This window comes from Oncorhynchus nerka, linkage group LG21 (genome assembly GCF_034236695.1).
Source record: "Oncorhynchus nerka isolate Pitt River linkage group LG21, Oner_Uvic_2.0, whole genome shotgun sequence".
NCBI lineage: Eukaryota > Metazoa > Chordata > Actinopteri > Salmoniformes > Salmonidae > Oncorhynchus > Oncorhynchus nerka.
The window spans coordinates 35,385,038-35,400,428 of NC_088416.1; the positions used below are offsets into that span (position 1 = coordinate 35,385,038).

Here is a 15,391-nt window from a genome sequence, read left to right on the forward strand (position 1 = left end):
CTCCCAGGCCATCATTGTCAGCCATTTAGTCATGTATCTGTCACTTAACCTGTGGTCAGTGAGTTTGTCAGTAAGTCATTCAATATTTGATACAGAATGTATAATGATAAAGCAGGTAGTGTATATGTGTTTCAGTGTCAGTACTCAGTCCATTATTCATCCTGATTTTTCAACTGTTTGTCAGTTAGTCCAGTGTTCCTCTCACCGTTCCCTCCCTCTGTCATGTTTCAGCCGTACAAGAGGAGCAGCCCGCCAACATCCTGGATGCCTTCAAGCGATCGTGAGTGTGACTGTCAGGGTGGTTCCATTCAACATATCATCTGTCTTTCTCTCCCACATATGTTGGTTATTCTCTCTATCTTTGCCTCCGGGCATCTGTCCCACTCTGTGAGTATATCTTCCCCTGACTGTCTTTCTGGCTCCCATATCTGTGTTTGTAGGTGTCTTTGGTATATCTGTGTCAAGTCACGTTGTCTGTGTGCGTTTTGGCTTCACTGTATGTCTGTCATTGTACTATACATCTGCCTTTTCTATGTCTTTATCTGTGCATTCATGTCTATTTGTGTCTCTGTGACTTACTGGTGTGTCTGTGACTTACTAATGTCTCTCTGTGACTTACTAATGTGTCTCTGTGACTTACTGGTGTGTCTCTGTGACTTGCTAATGTGTCTCTGTGACTTACTGGTGTGTCTCTGTGACTTACTAATGTGTCTCTGTGACTTACTAATGTGTCTCTGTGACTTACTGGTGTGTCTCTGTGACTTACTGGTGTGTCTCTGTGACTTACTGGTGTGTCTCTGTGACTTACTAATGTGTCTCTGTGACTTACTAATGTGTCTCTGTGACTTACTAATGTGTCTCTGTGACTTACTAATGTGTCTCTGACTTACTGGTGTCTCTGTGACTTACTAATGTGTCTCTGTGACTTACTGGTGTGTCTCTGTGACTTACTAATGTGTCTCTGACTTACTGGTGTGTCTCTGTGACTTACTAATGTGTCTCTGTGACTTACTGGTGTGTCTCTGTGACTTACTAATGTGTCTCTGTGACTTACTAATGTGTCTCTGTGACTTACTGGTGTGTCTCTGTGACTTACTAATGTGTCTCTGTGACTTACTAATGTGTCTCTATGACTTACTGGTGTGTCTCTGTGACTTACTAATGTGTCTCTGTGACTTACTAATGTGTCTCTGTGACTTACTAATGTGTCTCTGTGACTTACTGGTGTGTCTCTGTGACTTACTGGTGTGTCTCTGTGACTTACTGGTGTGTCTCTGTGACTTACTAATGTCTCTCTGTGACTTACTGGTGTGTCTCTGTGACTTACTGGTGTGTATCTGACTTACTGGTGTGTCTCTGTGACTTACTAATGTGTCTCTGTGACTTACTAATGTGTCTCTGTGACTTACTGGTGTGTCTCTGTGACTTACTGGTGTGTATCTGACTTACTGGTGTGTCTCTGTGACTTACTAATGTGTCTCTGTGACTTACTAATGTGTCTCTGTGACTTACTGGTGTGTCTCTGTGACTTACTGGTGTGTCTCTGTGACTTACTGGTGTGTCTCTGTGACTATGTTTGTGTGTTTTTATGTTTAAGTTGTACATTTTGTCCATATGTTTCTATTTCTGTGTCTGTTCACTATGTATATCCCTGTATGTCTGTATCTCTGTATTCGTGTGTCTTCTCTTCCCTGTCTCCAAAGACTTGTGTTTCAATATGTGTGCAGCAACTCTCTCTCGCTGTGAAGCTGAAGAAAATCCCTCTGTGTTTGTGGGCATAGTGCTGCCGCCAGTCAGTTCACTCTAGTTACTGTTTTAAATATGATTTCCTCTCCTGATCAGACAAAAAGACAAAAAAGCAAGGGTAAGACAGGAAGCACAACGTGCAAAGGACCATTTCAGATTGTGTTTTTGTGTTTATTTTGTGAATTTTGGTATGAAGAAAAGAAAAAGAGAATGAAAAGATATGAAAAAATAGATGCGTTACAAGCCTGAATTAAATTGTGAAAACCCAAGATGCCAAAAAACCTTCAACACCCCAACGGTTGCTGGATGGGTTAGTGTTGACCTTGCCACAGTATGTGGTGGTCTTTGCGTTCCAACTCCCACTGTCAGTAAGTATGGAGAATCCAGTCATTGCGATTCATCCGTGTGTACCCCCATCTACCTCCTCAGCGATTCTGTGTCTGGCCTTGCTGCCTCTCTGTTATAAGGCAGCCTTGTCCTAAGCTTCTTCCAGAACCTGAATCCATTGTGTGTGTTCAGAATATATTATTTGGGATTCCCTTCCGTGTGCTTCCATATTCCCACCTTTGTAATTCTTCATCTGTCCACTGTGTGTGTTCAGATGTGAAATAGCCCGTGCTTCCCCTCATGTGTTCTTTGTCATGTGAGGCTGTTTCTGGTACTGTACGTCTGGCCCATTGACAAGGCCTCAAGTGGAACTAGTGTATATTTCCCATGGATTACATACATTAGAGATGCAATCATGAGGTGTCATATGTGTGGATCTTTATGCGAGTGTAAGAAAAGCTCTGTGTGGGTGTGTATCAGCAGTACCTGTGCGTGTACATTTACACAGTATTTACCTTGTATATATGTGTCAATGTACAGCCTTGTACAAGTACAGCGTATCTGTGTTTGCGTTACATACAGTAACAAATAGAGGTCAATACTGTGTGTGTGTGTGTGTGTGTGTGTGTGTGTGTGTGTGTGTGTGTGTGTGTGTGTGTGTGTGTGTGTGTGTGTGTGTGTGTGTGTGTGTGTGTGTGTGTGTGTGCACTAGTATGCTGTTTTTTATGTCCCATTGAATTTAGGCGGGCAAAGTGTCAGTATGCACCTTATTGATTCCCACAATGCTCTATATGCTCACTCATTACCATCCTGTTTTGTGTTATCAGAGGCATAAAAGGCGCCAAAAAAGGGTAAGACATGGCTACAGACACTGTGCGATACTGTGCAACCACAGTGTACTGTCTGTATATTTGTGTGTATATGGGAATTCCGGCCCTGTTGTTATAACTTTTATATCACTACTGTATCGTTGATGTGTCTTTACGTCAGAGAAAGTGAATTTGGGTGTGGATGTGTGTGTGTGTTCGTCTTAGCAGAGTGCAGTGTAGTATACTGTATGTCCAGTACCATTTGTTCACTTCCATATTTTTTGTAAACAAACAATGATTCACTACTATAGCATTGAAATAGCACAGATATTCATTGTTGATTTATCTTATGTAAAACCTCAATAGACAACAAGTATATTTGTATGTACTGTATACTGTATGTTATGTTTGAAATGACCGACTCCTCTAACCTGACCTAACACTGTAGGAAACCTAATTCTCCCACTCGTAACCTTTCTTGTCCCCAGGGGAGATGCAGGAGAGGATGCAGGTGACCTGGACTTCAGTGCCCTCCTCAAAAAAAGGTAGGAGTGGAGTTAACTCCATTATGAGCAATCACACATACTCTCACACACACAATCAATCTCCTCTCCCCCTCTCTTTCAGGGAAAAAAAGGCGAGGGACGAGCCCAAAGAGGATGTGGATGTGTGGGAGATCCTGAAGGATGCTAAGCCATGTGACTATGAGAAGATTGCCTTTGACTACGGCATCACAGACCTCAGGGGCCTGCTCAAGAGACTGAAGAAGATGAAGAAGGTGGAACCCAAGAAGAGTGATGGTGAGGGGAGAGAAAGGGGGGGATACTGGAGGAGGTAATAGGCAAGCTGTGGGCATTTCTACTTGAGAGTGTTTGGGACAGGGAATGTTTTATTATAGTGAATGCCTGAGGGGCTCTGAAAGGGAGGTAGTCTGGTGTAGTGTTGCTTGGGTTATTCTGGTTGTTGTGTCTGGTGTGTAAAGGCTGGAGACATAACAGTGGTTCTTTCCCTCCCTCAGCCTTCCTGAAGAAGCTAGAGCAATGTTACTCTGTGGACAAGGGCAAGAGGACCCAGATGCATGTTGAGCTCCATGACCCCAACGTTCAGGTCAAATGGCTGAAGAACGGAGTGGAGATCAAACCCTCTGCCAAGTGAGACTGACTGCTGTGTGTGTCTCTCTCTCTGTCTGTGTGTGTGTGTGTGTGTGTGTGTGTGTGTGTGTGTGTGTGTGTGTGTGTGTGTGTGTGTGTGTGTGTGTGTGTGTGTGTGTGTGTGTGTGTGTGTGTGTTTGTGTAATATGTGTGATTGTCAGTATATTTGACTATATGAGCGTGTGAGTAATTCATTTGTCGATGAGTTGAGTGAGCGACACTCGGTCACTAGTGTCTGTCTGTCCTCACTGTTTTCTGCCTGTGTCTCTCTCTGCCCCTGTCTGTCTGTCATGGCAGGTATGTGTTTGAGTGCGTGGGCAACAAACGGACACTCACCATCAACAAGTGCAACCTGTCTGACGATGCAGCCTATGAGTGTGTGGTGGGAGAGGAGAAGAGCTTCACTGAAGTCTTTGTCAAAGGTAAACACTCAGCATCTTTACATAGGGTGTTTGAGGGGAGGGAGTTGTTCCCTGCTTAGTTCAGTGTCTTTGAGTGTGTAGTGTCTGTCAATATTTACTGTGTATGCAGTACATGTCTCAATGTTTATATGTATGTGTGTATTAATGTCTATGAACAGTAAGTTTGCACAACGTTGTCGTCCTATATTTGTTGTCCAGTTTGTAGCGTGTCTTATGCGTGTTCTGTGTGTCTCGTTGATTTTGGGTAGAGGGGCAAAGATGTATTTGCTCCTCAATCATCATGCGCTTTGCTCTCTCTCTGTGCCCATTAATTTCATCCTGTTTTTGCATTTATCAGACCGTACAGCAACGGGTAAGCTTTCCCCACACAGACGCCATTCCAGTGCGACAACCACAGTATGTTGTTGTGTGTATTTAGACGTCCCTACTGCTTCTGCCAGTGTTTATATCAATGCTGTACGTGTTGATGTGTCTAACGTGAGAGAAGGTGGGCGTGTGTTTAGCGGATGGTAGCTAGTGGAAGCTAGCTTAGCATCGATCACACAGTTCATTCACCTCCTGGAGAACTGAAGTACTGTCCCCCCAAAAAAAAAACATCCAGGGTTTTTGCGGTATAGCACTTTTGGCGGATGTCTATCATCTGCTGAGGTTGCTGAGGAAAAGGAGGTCAGAGGGAGGTAGATGTAGAGGACGGCGGCTAACGGATGCTAGCTTAGCTTCACGCATTGACTCAGTGATGGTTATGTCACCTTCCCGGAGACCTGAGGTACTGTCTCCCCCATACCACAACAGCTCAGTTCTCTGTTTCTATAGCAGTATTAACGGAGACTATGGAGGACATTGTGTTGTTGTGAAACATGGTATCGAATCCTGGTGCGGACTGGTACATGTTAGGTGTTTGTGTCTTTGTGTTAGCACAGTATACAGTGTTGTGCCATGAAATCTTCAGCTTCATCATTCTTCCACTTCTTCCTTTTTATTCTTCTGCTTACTTTGGTGTTGAGTCTTTGTTGGTGAGTTTTCCTGTAAGTGTGGTTGTGTGTGTGTAACTTCCCCATGGTGTTTGTATGAGGTGTATGAGTTGTGTTGACGGCTGTGTCTATCCACAGAGCCCCCGGTCACCATCACCAAGCTGCTGGACGATGTGCATGTAGTGGTGGGAGAGAAGGTGGAGTTTGAGTGTGAGGTGTCAGAGGAAGGAGCCAACGTCAAATGGTGAGGGACTCATTCTAATACCCTTTTTAATCAAATGACTAAGTAACTAAATCAATCAATTTCTGTTACAGCTGTGGCATTTGTGTGTGTACAGTGGGGAGAACAAGTATTTGATACACTGCCGATTTTGCAGGTTTTCCTACTTACAAAGCATGTAGAGGTCTGTAATTTTTTATCATAGGCACACTTCAACTGTGAGAGACGGAATCTAAAACAAAAATCCAGAAAATCACATTGTATGATTTTTAAGTAATTAATTTGCATTTTATTGCATGACATATGTATTTGATACATCAGAAAAGCAGAACTTAATATTTGGTACAGAAACCTTTGTTTGCAATTACAGAGATCATACATTTCCTGTAGTTCTTGACCAGGTGTGCACACACTGCAGCAGGGATTTTGGCCCACTCCTCCATACAGACCTTCTCCAGATCCTTCAGGTTTCGGGGCTGTCGCTGGGCAATACGGACTTTCAGCTCCCTCCGAAGATTTTCTATTGGGTTCAGGTCTGGAGACTGGCTAGGCCACTCCAGGACCTTGAGATGCTTCTTACGGAGCCACTCCTTAGTTGCCCTGGCTGTGTGTTTCGGGTCGTTGTCATGCTGGAAGACCCAGCCACGACCCATCTTCAATGCTCTTACTGAGGGAAGCAAACTTCCGGCACCGACAGAGATGGCCACCTCGCTTCGCGTTCCTAGGAAACTATGCAGTTTTTAGTTTTTTTACGTGTTCATTTCTTACATTGGTACCCCAGGTCATCTTAGGTTTCATTACATACAGTCGAGAAGAACTACTGAACATAAGAGCAGCATCAACTCACCATCAGTACGACCAAGAATATGACTTTCGCGAAGCGGATCCTGTGTTCTGCCTTTCACCCAGGACAATGGAATGGATCCCAGCCGGCGACTCAAAAAAACGACTTCGTAAAAGGGGGGAACGGAGCGGTCTTCTGGTCAGACTCCGGAGACGGGCACATCGTGCACCACTCCCTACCATTCTTCTCGCCAATGTCCAGTCTCTTGACAACAAGGTTGATGAAATCCGAGCAAGGGTAGCATTCCAGAGGGACATCAGAGACTGTAACGTTCTTTGCTTCATGGAAACATGGCTCACTGGAGAGACGCTATCGGAGTCGGTGCAGCCAGCTGGTTTCTCCACGCATCGCGCCGACAGAAACAAACATCTTTCTGGTAAGAAGAGGGACGGGGGTGTATGCTTCATGGTTAACGTGACGTGGTGTGGCCACAACAACATACAGGAACTCAAGTCCTTCTGTTCACCTGATTTAGAATTCCTCACAATCAAATGTCGACCGCATTATCTACCAAGGGAATTCTCTTCGATTATAATCACAGCCGTATATATTCCCCCCCAAGCAGACACATCAATGGCTCTGAACTAACTTTATTTGACTCTTTGCAAACTGGAATCCATATATCCGGAGGCTGCATTCATTGTAGCTGGGGATTTTAACAAGACTAATCTGAAAACAAGACTCCCTAAATTTTATCAGCATATCGATTGCGCAACCAGGGCTGGAAAAACCTTGGATCATTGCTATTCTAACTTCCGCAACGCATATAAGGCCCTGCCCCGCTCTCCTTTCGGAAAAGCTGACCACGACTCCATTTTGTTGATCCCTGCCTACAGACAGAAACTAAAACAAGAAGCTCCCGTGCTGAGGTCTGTTCAACGCTGGTCCGACCAATCTGATTCCACACTCCAAGACTGCTTCCATCACGTGGACTGGGATATGTTTCGTATTGCGTCAGACAACAACATTGACGAATACGCTGATTCGGTGAGCAAGTTCATTAGAACGTGCGTTGAAGATGTCGTTCCCATAGCAACGATTAAAACATTCCCAAACCAGAAACTGTGGATTGATGGCAGCATTCGCGTGAAACTGAAAGCGCGAACCACTGCTTTTAATCAGGGCAAGGTGACCGGAAACATGACCGAATACAAACAGTGTAACTATTCCCTCCGCAAGGCAATCAAACAAGCTAGGCATCAGTATAGAGACAAAGTAGAATCTCAATTCAACGGCTCAGACACAAGAGGTATGTGGCAGGGTCTACAGTCAATCACAGTTTACAAAAAGACCCACTCCAATTTGCTTACCGCCCAAATAGGTCCACAGACGATGCAATCTCAACCACACTGCACACTGCCCTAACCCATCTGGACAAGAGGAATACCTATGTGAGAATGCTGTTCATCGACTACAGCTCGGCATTTAACACCATAGTGCCCTCCAAGCTCGTCATCAAGCTCGAGACCCTGGGTCTCGACCCCGCCCTGTGCAACTGGGTACTGGACTTCCTGACGGGCCGCCCCAGGTGGTGAGGGTAGGCAACAACATCTCCACCCCGCTGATCCTCAACACTGGGGCCCCACAAGGGTGCGTTCTGAGCCCTCTCCTGTACTCCCTGTTCACCCACGACTGCGTGGCCACGCACGCCTACAACTCAATCATCAAGTTTGCGGACAACACAACAGTGGTAGGCTTGATTACCAACAACGACGAGACGGCCTACAGAGAGGAGGTGAGGGCCCTCGGAGTGTGGTGTCAGGAAAATAACCTCACACTCAACGTCAACAAAACTAAGGAGATGATTGTGGACTTCAGGAAACAGCACGGGGAACACCCCCCTATCCACATCGATGGAACAGTAGTGGAGAGGGTAGTAAGTTTTAAGTTCCTCGGCGTACACATCACAGACAAACTGAATTGGTCCACCCACACAGACAGCATTGTGAAGAAGGCGCAGCAGCGCCTCTTCAACCCCAGGAGGCTGAAGAAATTTGGCTTGTCACCAAAAGCACTCACAAACTTCTACAGATGCACAATCGAGAGCATCCTGTCGGGCTGTATAACCGCCTGGTACGGCAACTGCTCCGCCCACAACCGTAAGGCTCTCCAGAGGGTAGTGAGGTCTGCTCAACGCATCACCGGGGGCAAACTACCTGCCCTCCAGGACACCTACACCATCCGATGTCACAGGAAGGCCATAAAGATCATCAAGGACAACAACCACCCGAGCCACTGCCTGTTCACCCCGCTATCATCCAGAAGGCGAGGTCAGTACAGGTGCATCAAAGCTGGGACCGAGAGACTGAAAAACAGCTTCTATCTCAAGGCCATCAGACTGTTAAACAGCCACCACTAACATTGAGTGGCTGCTGCCAACACACTGACTCAACTCCAGCCACTTTAATAATGGGAATTGATGGGAAATGATGTAAAATATATCACTAGCCACTTTAAACAATGCTACCTAATATAATGTTAACATACCCTACATTATTCATCTCATATGTATACATATATACTGTACTCTATCATCGACTGCATCTTTATGTAATACATGTATCACTAGCCACTTTAACTATGCCACTTTGTTTACATACTCATCTCATATGTATATACTGCACTCAATACCATCTACTGTATCTTGCCCATGCCACTCTACCATCACCCATTCATATATCTTTATGTACATATTCTTTATCCCCTTACACTTGTGTCTATAAGGTAGTCGTTTTGGAATTGTTAGCTAGATTACTTGTTGGTTATTACTGCATTGTCGGAACTAGAAGCACAAGCATTTCGCTACACTCGCATTAACATCTGCTAAACATGTGTATGTGACAAATCAAATTTGATTTGATTTGAGGTTGTTGCCCAAGATCTCGCGATACATGGCCCCATCCGTCCTCCCCTCAATACGGTGCAGTCGTCCTGTCCCCTTTGCAGAAATGCATCCCCAAAGAATGATGTTTCCACCTCCATGCTTCACGGTTGGGATGGTGTTCTTGGGGTTGTACTCATCCTTCTTCTTCCTCCAAACACAGCGAGTGGAGTTTAGACCAAAAAAGCTCTATTTTTGTCTCATCAGACCACATGACCTTCTCCCATTCCTCCTCTGGATCATCCAGATGGTCATTGGCAAACTTCAGACGGGCCTGGACATGCGCTGGCTTGAGCAGGGGGACCTTACGTGCGCCATGACGGCGTAGTATGTTACTAATGGTTTCCTTTGAGACTGTGGCCCCAGCTCTCTTCAGGTCATTGACCAGGGACTGCCGTGTAGTTCTGGGCTGATCCCTTACCTTCCTCATGATCATTGATGCCCCACGAGGTGAGATCTTGCATGGAGCCCCAGACCGAGGGTGATTGACCTTCATCTTGAACTTCTTCCATTTTCTAATAATTGCGCCAACAGTTGTTGCCTTCTCACCAAGCTGCTTACCTATTGTCCTGTAGCCCATCCCAGCCTTGTGCAGGTCTACAAATGTATCCCTGATGTCCGTACACAGCTCTCTGGTCTTGGCCATTGTGGAGAGGTTGGAGTCTGTTTGATTGAGTGTGTGGACAGGTGTCTTTTATACAGGAAACGAGTTCAGGTGCAGTTAATACAGGTAATGAGTGGAGAACAGGAGGGCTTCTTAAAGAAAAACTAACAGGTCTGTGAGAGCCGGAATTCTTACTGGTTGGTAGGTGATCAAATACTTATGTCATGCAATAAAATGCAAATGAATTACTTAAAAATCATACAATGTGATTTTCTGGATTTTTGTTTTAGATTCCGTCTCTCACAGTTGAAGTGTACCTATGATAAAAATTACAGACCTCTACATGCTTTGTAAGTAGGAAAACCTGCAAAATCGGCAATGTATCAAATACTTGTTCTCCCCACTGTATGTGTCTCTCACTGCAGTTAAACACTATTTCTATGTCTGTGTGTGTCTCACCCGGGCTCAGGATGAAAGATGGAGTTGAGCTGACCAAGGATGGGAAGTACAGGATAAAGAAGGATGGGAAGAAACACACTCTGGTCATCAATGAAGCAACCATAGAGGACATCGGAATGTACTATGTTTACACTAATGGGGGAGAATCCAAAGGAGAACTGGAAGTGGAAGGTACCACTTCCGGATATCATACAGTACACTAAATAAGGAAATGTTTTATTAACTTCATTTTTGGAAGAGTCTGAAATGCTGTCTCTTTCTGTTTTCTCTTTCTCTCTCCTTCCCTTCATCTCTACCCCTGGTGCTCAGCCAAGGAGCTGGAGGTTCTGCAGAGTATAGCTGACCTGTCGGTGAAGGCGTGTGAACAGGCCATGTTCAAGTGTGAGGTGTCTGATGAGAAGGTGGTGGGCAAGTGGTTCAAGGACGGTGTGGAGGTCAAACCCGGCAACCGCATCAAGATGTCACACATCGGAAGGTATGGCATCACATTGCTGGGGGAGGGGGGGGTCCTCATTGAGTTGCAGTAACTTCAGACAGGCCTGAACATCCTCAAATTCTCCTTCTCCATGGGATCTTGTCAGTACAGTACATATTCTCACTAGCTAGACCCACCTATGGCAGTTGTTTTTTGCCATGGCAACACTGGTCATGCAGGGAAGGAGCTTTCCCATGTGTTTTTTAACTTGATATTGCATAATGAAGCATGTTGCCAGGGTAACTGTGCTTTGCATAATTGTGGGTCACTGCGAGTGTCTGTTGTCTCCTTGATAACATTGGGTTGCCGTTGGTTCTCCAGGATCCACAAGCTGACGATTGATGATGTGAAGCCGCAGGACGAAGGAAACTACACCTTTGTCCCTGAAGGATACGCACTCTCCCTCTCCGCTAAGCTCAACTTCATTGGTGAGTGAGAGAGTGAGTGAGAGAGAGCAAGAAAGAGAGAGAGACTCCTCTAAGCTTTACTGAGTACAATGAAGCAGAGCCTGCATTTTAAATGATACTGATTCATGTGTTTTCCCTGTTAATCTCAGAAATCAAGATCGAATATGTTCCACGCCAAGGTAGGTGTGGCTATTGTCACCTACCATCCGTTGGCATTACCTATTTATTACAGTGTATTTAATACTGTGATAATCACCCAGGACCCCCTGTCCCTCTCTGACATTCCTCCGCCCCTCACAGACCCTCCCAAAATCCACCTGGACACCAGTAGCACGGGCAGCAAGAACACCATTGTTGTGGTGGCTGGCAACAAGCTCCGCCTTGATGTGGAGATCACAGGAGAGCCTGTCCCCACTGTGTGCTGGATGAAAGGAGACACTGTGAGGATCTAGTCTTTCTGTTACATCCTCCTCACACACACACCAAACCCCTGCCCCAGCATGCCTCTCTAAGGAAGGCAAGGTGTCACTCACATTAACCAACCATTAGGCCATCCAGGTTACACCCAGTAGCTGAAACACCAGACAGTGTCAGTCCAGTTGTCTAAGTGCCCTCCCTGTTCCTGTCTCTAGGTGATATCGGAGGCGGAGGGCAGAGTGAGGGTGGAAACCAGGACCACTCTGAGCAGCTTTGTCATTGAGGGGGCAGAGCGGCCAGACGAAGGCCAGTACTCCATCATAGTGACCAACCCAGCCGGAGAGGACAGGGCTGAGCTCACCATCAAGATTGTTGGTCAGTGGTATTCTCTCTCTCCTTCTCTCTCTCCTCTCTCTTTCCAGTTGTCTACTCTCTCTCTACACTCCTCTCCTCTTTCCCCCACATCTCCCTGCTCTCTCCCTTTTCTCTCTCTGTGTCTTGTTCTCCCGTCTTATGCAATATATATGTAAACAGGAATGTAAAAACAATTCACAAAGAGAGATTCAATAATAGATGTGACATTAAGTTAGAACCCATTCTGAGCTGGTGAGAACACCTCTATGTTTTGTCCTGACTGTTCCCCCTGTCCACTCCAGATGTGCCTAACCCTCCAGAGAACGTCAGATGTATGGGAGTTGGCGAGGACACAGCCACCATTACATGGGATCCCCCCAAATTTGACGGGGGAGCGCCCATCAAAGGTGCACCTTTCCTATTTTTATATCTATCTGTTGAGCTATCAGACTCTCTTTCCTCTGGGTTAACAGGCATCTGTTAACCTCTCTCATTACATTGGTAAGATCTAATGATGTCTCTCTGTGAAGATGTCGCTCTGTGAAGATGTCTCTCTGTGATGATGTCGCTTTGTGATGATGTAATGTCGCTATGTGATGACGTCACTCGCAGGCTACCTGATGGAGAGGAAGAAGCAGGGTTCCTCCAGGTGGACCAAGCTGAACTTTGAGGTGTTTGAGTCAACCACGTACGAGGCTAAGAAGATGATTGAGGGTGTTTTTTATGAGATGAGAGTGTTTGCTGTCAACGGGATCGGGATCTCCCAGCCCAGCGGCAACTCAAAGCCCTTCATGCCCATAGGTGGGTAGACACTTATTACTAGAGCAGTGGAGAGAAGCCTTTCAATCTCCTGATACTCTACTTATACAGCTTACCTCGGTCTTCCTCTCCTCTTAACTATTCTCTTTCTCTCTCAGCCCCTACCAGTGAGCCCACTCGTCTGACGGTGGAGGATGTGACAGACAGCACCTGTGCCCTGAAGTGGCGTCCTCCAGAGAGGGTTGGAGCAGGGGGCGTTGACGGGTACATAATCGAGTGGTGCAAAGAAGGAGGTGAAGGAGGATTTGGGGATTGTTCAATAACATTATTATTCCTTCTAATTCACTAATCGCTCCTATAGAATTCCTATATAGAATTCCTATAAAACCCTACAGATGAACCATCTCATTTCCAAGTGGATGACAATGAATACTCTTCTGCTATTGGTCCATCCCTCAGAGGATAACTGGGTAGAAGCCAATAAGGAGCCAGTGGACAAGAACACGTACCGTGTGAAGGGGCTGCCAACAGGAGAGAAGCTCTTGTTCAGAGTGGTGGCTATGAACATCGCTGGACGCAGCCCCCCCTGCACCATGAAACAGTCTGTTATCATCAGAGAGATCATGGGTCAGACTCACACGCATGCATGGACGCACACACACACACACACACACACACACACACACACACACACACACACACACACACACACACACACACACACACACACACTTCTCCATAGACCTCTGACACACACGGTATACACAGCCACATCCATTACTTCTGTGTTGACATTCCTCTCTGTCTCCCTCTCCATGTCTCAGAGTACCCAAAGATCCGCCTGCCTCGCCAGCTAAGAACCAAGTTCATCAGGAAAGTGGGCGAGAAGATCAACCTGGTCATCCCCTTCCAGGTCTGAGAACACCTAGCACCACACAGTAGTAATCTTCCCCAGGCTAGAGGCAGGGCTGACTTCATGTTAGCTGGGTCTCAGTGTGTGAAAAGAAGAGCAATCATTGTCCTGTAATGCAAAAATAAACCAATCAGAAAATGGGATATTCTTGCCAGTCTACACCTTTCTCACTTTAGGGTGTTTCTCCTGCACTTCTCCTGTAGCAGCATCTCACTCTTTAATTCAGTAAATGTCCTTTTCATTCACTGACCATATCACCCCTCTGTTTCCCCAGGGGAAGCCTCGCCCCGTGGTCAACTGGCTGAAAGATGGTGAGCCCCTGGAGAATAAGTCGGTGGGCATCCGCACCAGTGACTTTGACACCATCCTGTTCATCCGCTCAGCAGAAAGGGACCACTCTGGGACGTACACCCTGTCTGTCCAGATAGACAACATGCAGGACAAGGCTGACATACACATCCAGATCGTAGGTCAGTCACTGGCACCAACATCATTAGGGGCTCTGGTGAAAAGTAGTGCACTATATAGGCAATAGGGTTTCCATTTGGGATGGAGGCCATATGTACAGTGGCAAGAAAAAGTATGTGAACCCTTCGGATGTATCTGGATTTCTGCATCAGTTGGTCATATAATTAGATCTGATCTTCATCCAAGTCACAACAATAGACAAACACAATGTGCTTTAACTAATAACACAAAGTATTGTATTTTTCTTGTCTATATTGAGTAGATAATTTAAACATTCGCCTTGTAGGTTGGGAAAGGTACGTGAACCCCTAGGCTAATGACTTCTCCAAAAGCTAATTGGAGTCAGGAGTCAGCTAACCTGGAATACAATCATTGAGATGAGATTGGAGATGTTGGTAAGAGCTGGCCTGCCCTATAAAAAACACTCACAAAATTTGAGTGTGCTGTTCACAAGAAGCATTGCCTGATGTGAACCATGCCTTGAACAAAAGAGATCTCAGAAGACCCAAGATTAAGAATTGTTGACTTGCATAAAGCTGGAAAGGGTTACAAAAGTATCTCTAAAAGCCTTGATGTTCATCAGTCCACAGTAAGACAAATTGTCTATACATGGAGAAAGTTCATCACTGCTGATACTCTCCCTAGGAGTGGCTGTCCTGCAAAGATGACTGCAAGAGCACAGTGCAGAATGCTCAATGTGGTTAAGAAGAATCCTAGAGTGTCAGCTAAAGACTTACAGAAATCTCTGGAACATGCTAACATCTCTGTTGACGAGTCTACGATACGTAAAACACTGTTCATGGGAGGACACCACAGAAGAAGCAACTGCTGTCCAAAAAAAACATTGCTGCACGTCTGAAGTTCGCAACAGAGCATCTGGATGTTCCACAGTGCTACTGGCAAAATATCCTGTGGACAGATTAAACTAAAGTTGAGTTGTTTGGAAGGAACACATGTGTGGAGAAAAAAGGCACAGCACATCAACATCAAAACCTCATCCCAACTGTAAAGTATGGTGAAAGGAGCATCATGGTTTGGAGCTGCTTTGCTGCCTCAGGGCCTGGACAGCTTGCTATCATTGACACAAAAATTAATTCCCAGGTTTATCAAGACATTTTGCAGGAGAATGTAAGGCTATCTATCCGCCATTTGAAGCTCAACAGA

General features: G+C 45.7%; 1 protein-coding gene across 8 annotated transcripts in view; it reads left to right on the forward strand.

Annotated features, from left to right (window-relative positions):
• LOC115118541 (myosin-binding protein C, fast-type-like) overlaps positions 1-15,391 on the forward strand; it is a 52,119-nt gene that overhangs the window by 25,826 nt on the left and 10,902 nt on the right. For 7 of the 8 annotated variants that reach the window (XM_065006683.1, XM_065006680.1, XM_065006681.1 and 4 more), the window contains 19 exons: positions 232-280; positions 2,901-2,924; positions 3,371-3,427; positions 3,510-3,682; positions 3,901-4,033; positions 4,331-4,455; positions 5,565-5,670; positions 10,445-10,605; positions 10,744-10,909; positions 11,231-11,337; positions 11,466-11,495; positions 11,617-11,756; positions 11,949-12,108; positions 12,390-12,494; positions 12,700-12,888; positions 13,005-13,139; positions 13,306-13,473; positions 13,671-13,759; positions 14,034-14,229. In XM_065006683.1, the coding sequence (XP_064862755.1) occupies positions 232-280; positions 2,901-2,924; positions 3,371-3,427; positions 3,510-3,682; positions 3,901-4,033; positions 4,331-4,455; positions 5,565-5,670; positions 10,445-10,605; positions 10,744-10,909; positions 11,231-11,337; positions 11,466-11,495; positions 11,617-11,756; positions 11,949-12,108; positions 12,390-12,494; positions 12,700-12,888; positions 13,005-13,139; positions 13,306-13,473; positions 13,671-13,759; positions 14,034-14,229 (2,313 nt within the window). The remainder of the gene's footprint in view (positions 1-231; positions 281-2,900; positions 2,925-3,370; positions 3,428-3,509; positions 3,683-3,900; positions 4,034-4,330; positions 4,456-5,564; positions 5,671-10,444; positions 10,606-10,743; positions 10,910-11,230; positions 11,338-11,465; positions 11,496-11,616; positions 11,757-11,948; positions 12,109-12,389; positions 12,495-12,699; positions 12,889-13,004; positions 13,140-13,305; positions 13,474-13,670; positions 13,760-14,033; positions 14,230-15,391) is intronic. The other variant, XM_065006678.1, reaches the window with a different exon arrangement.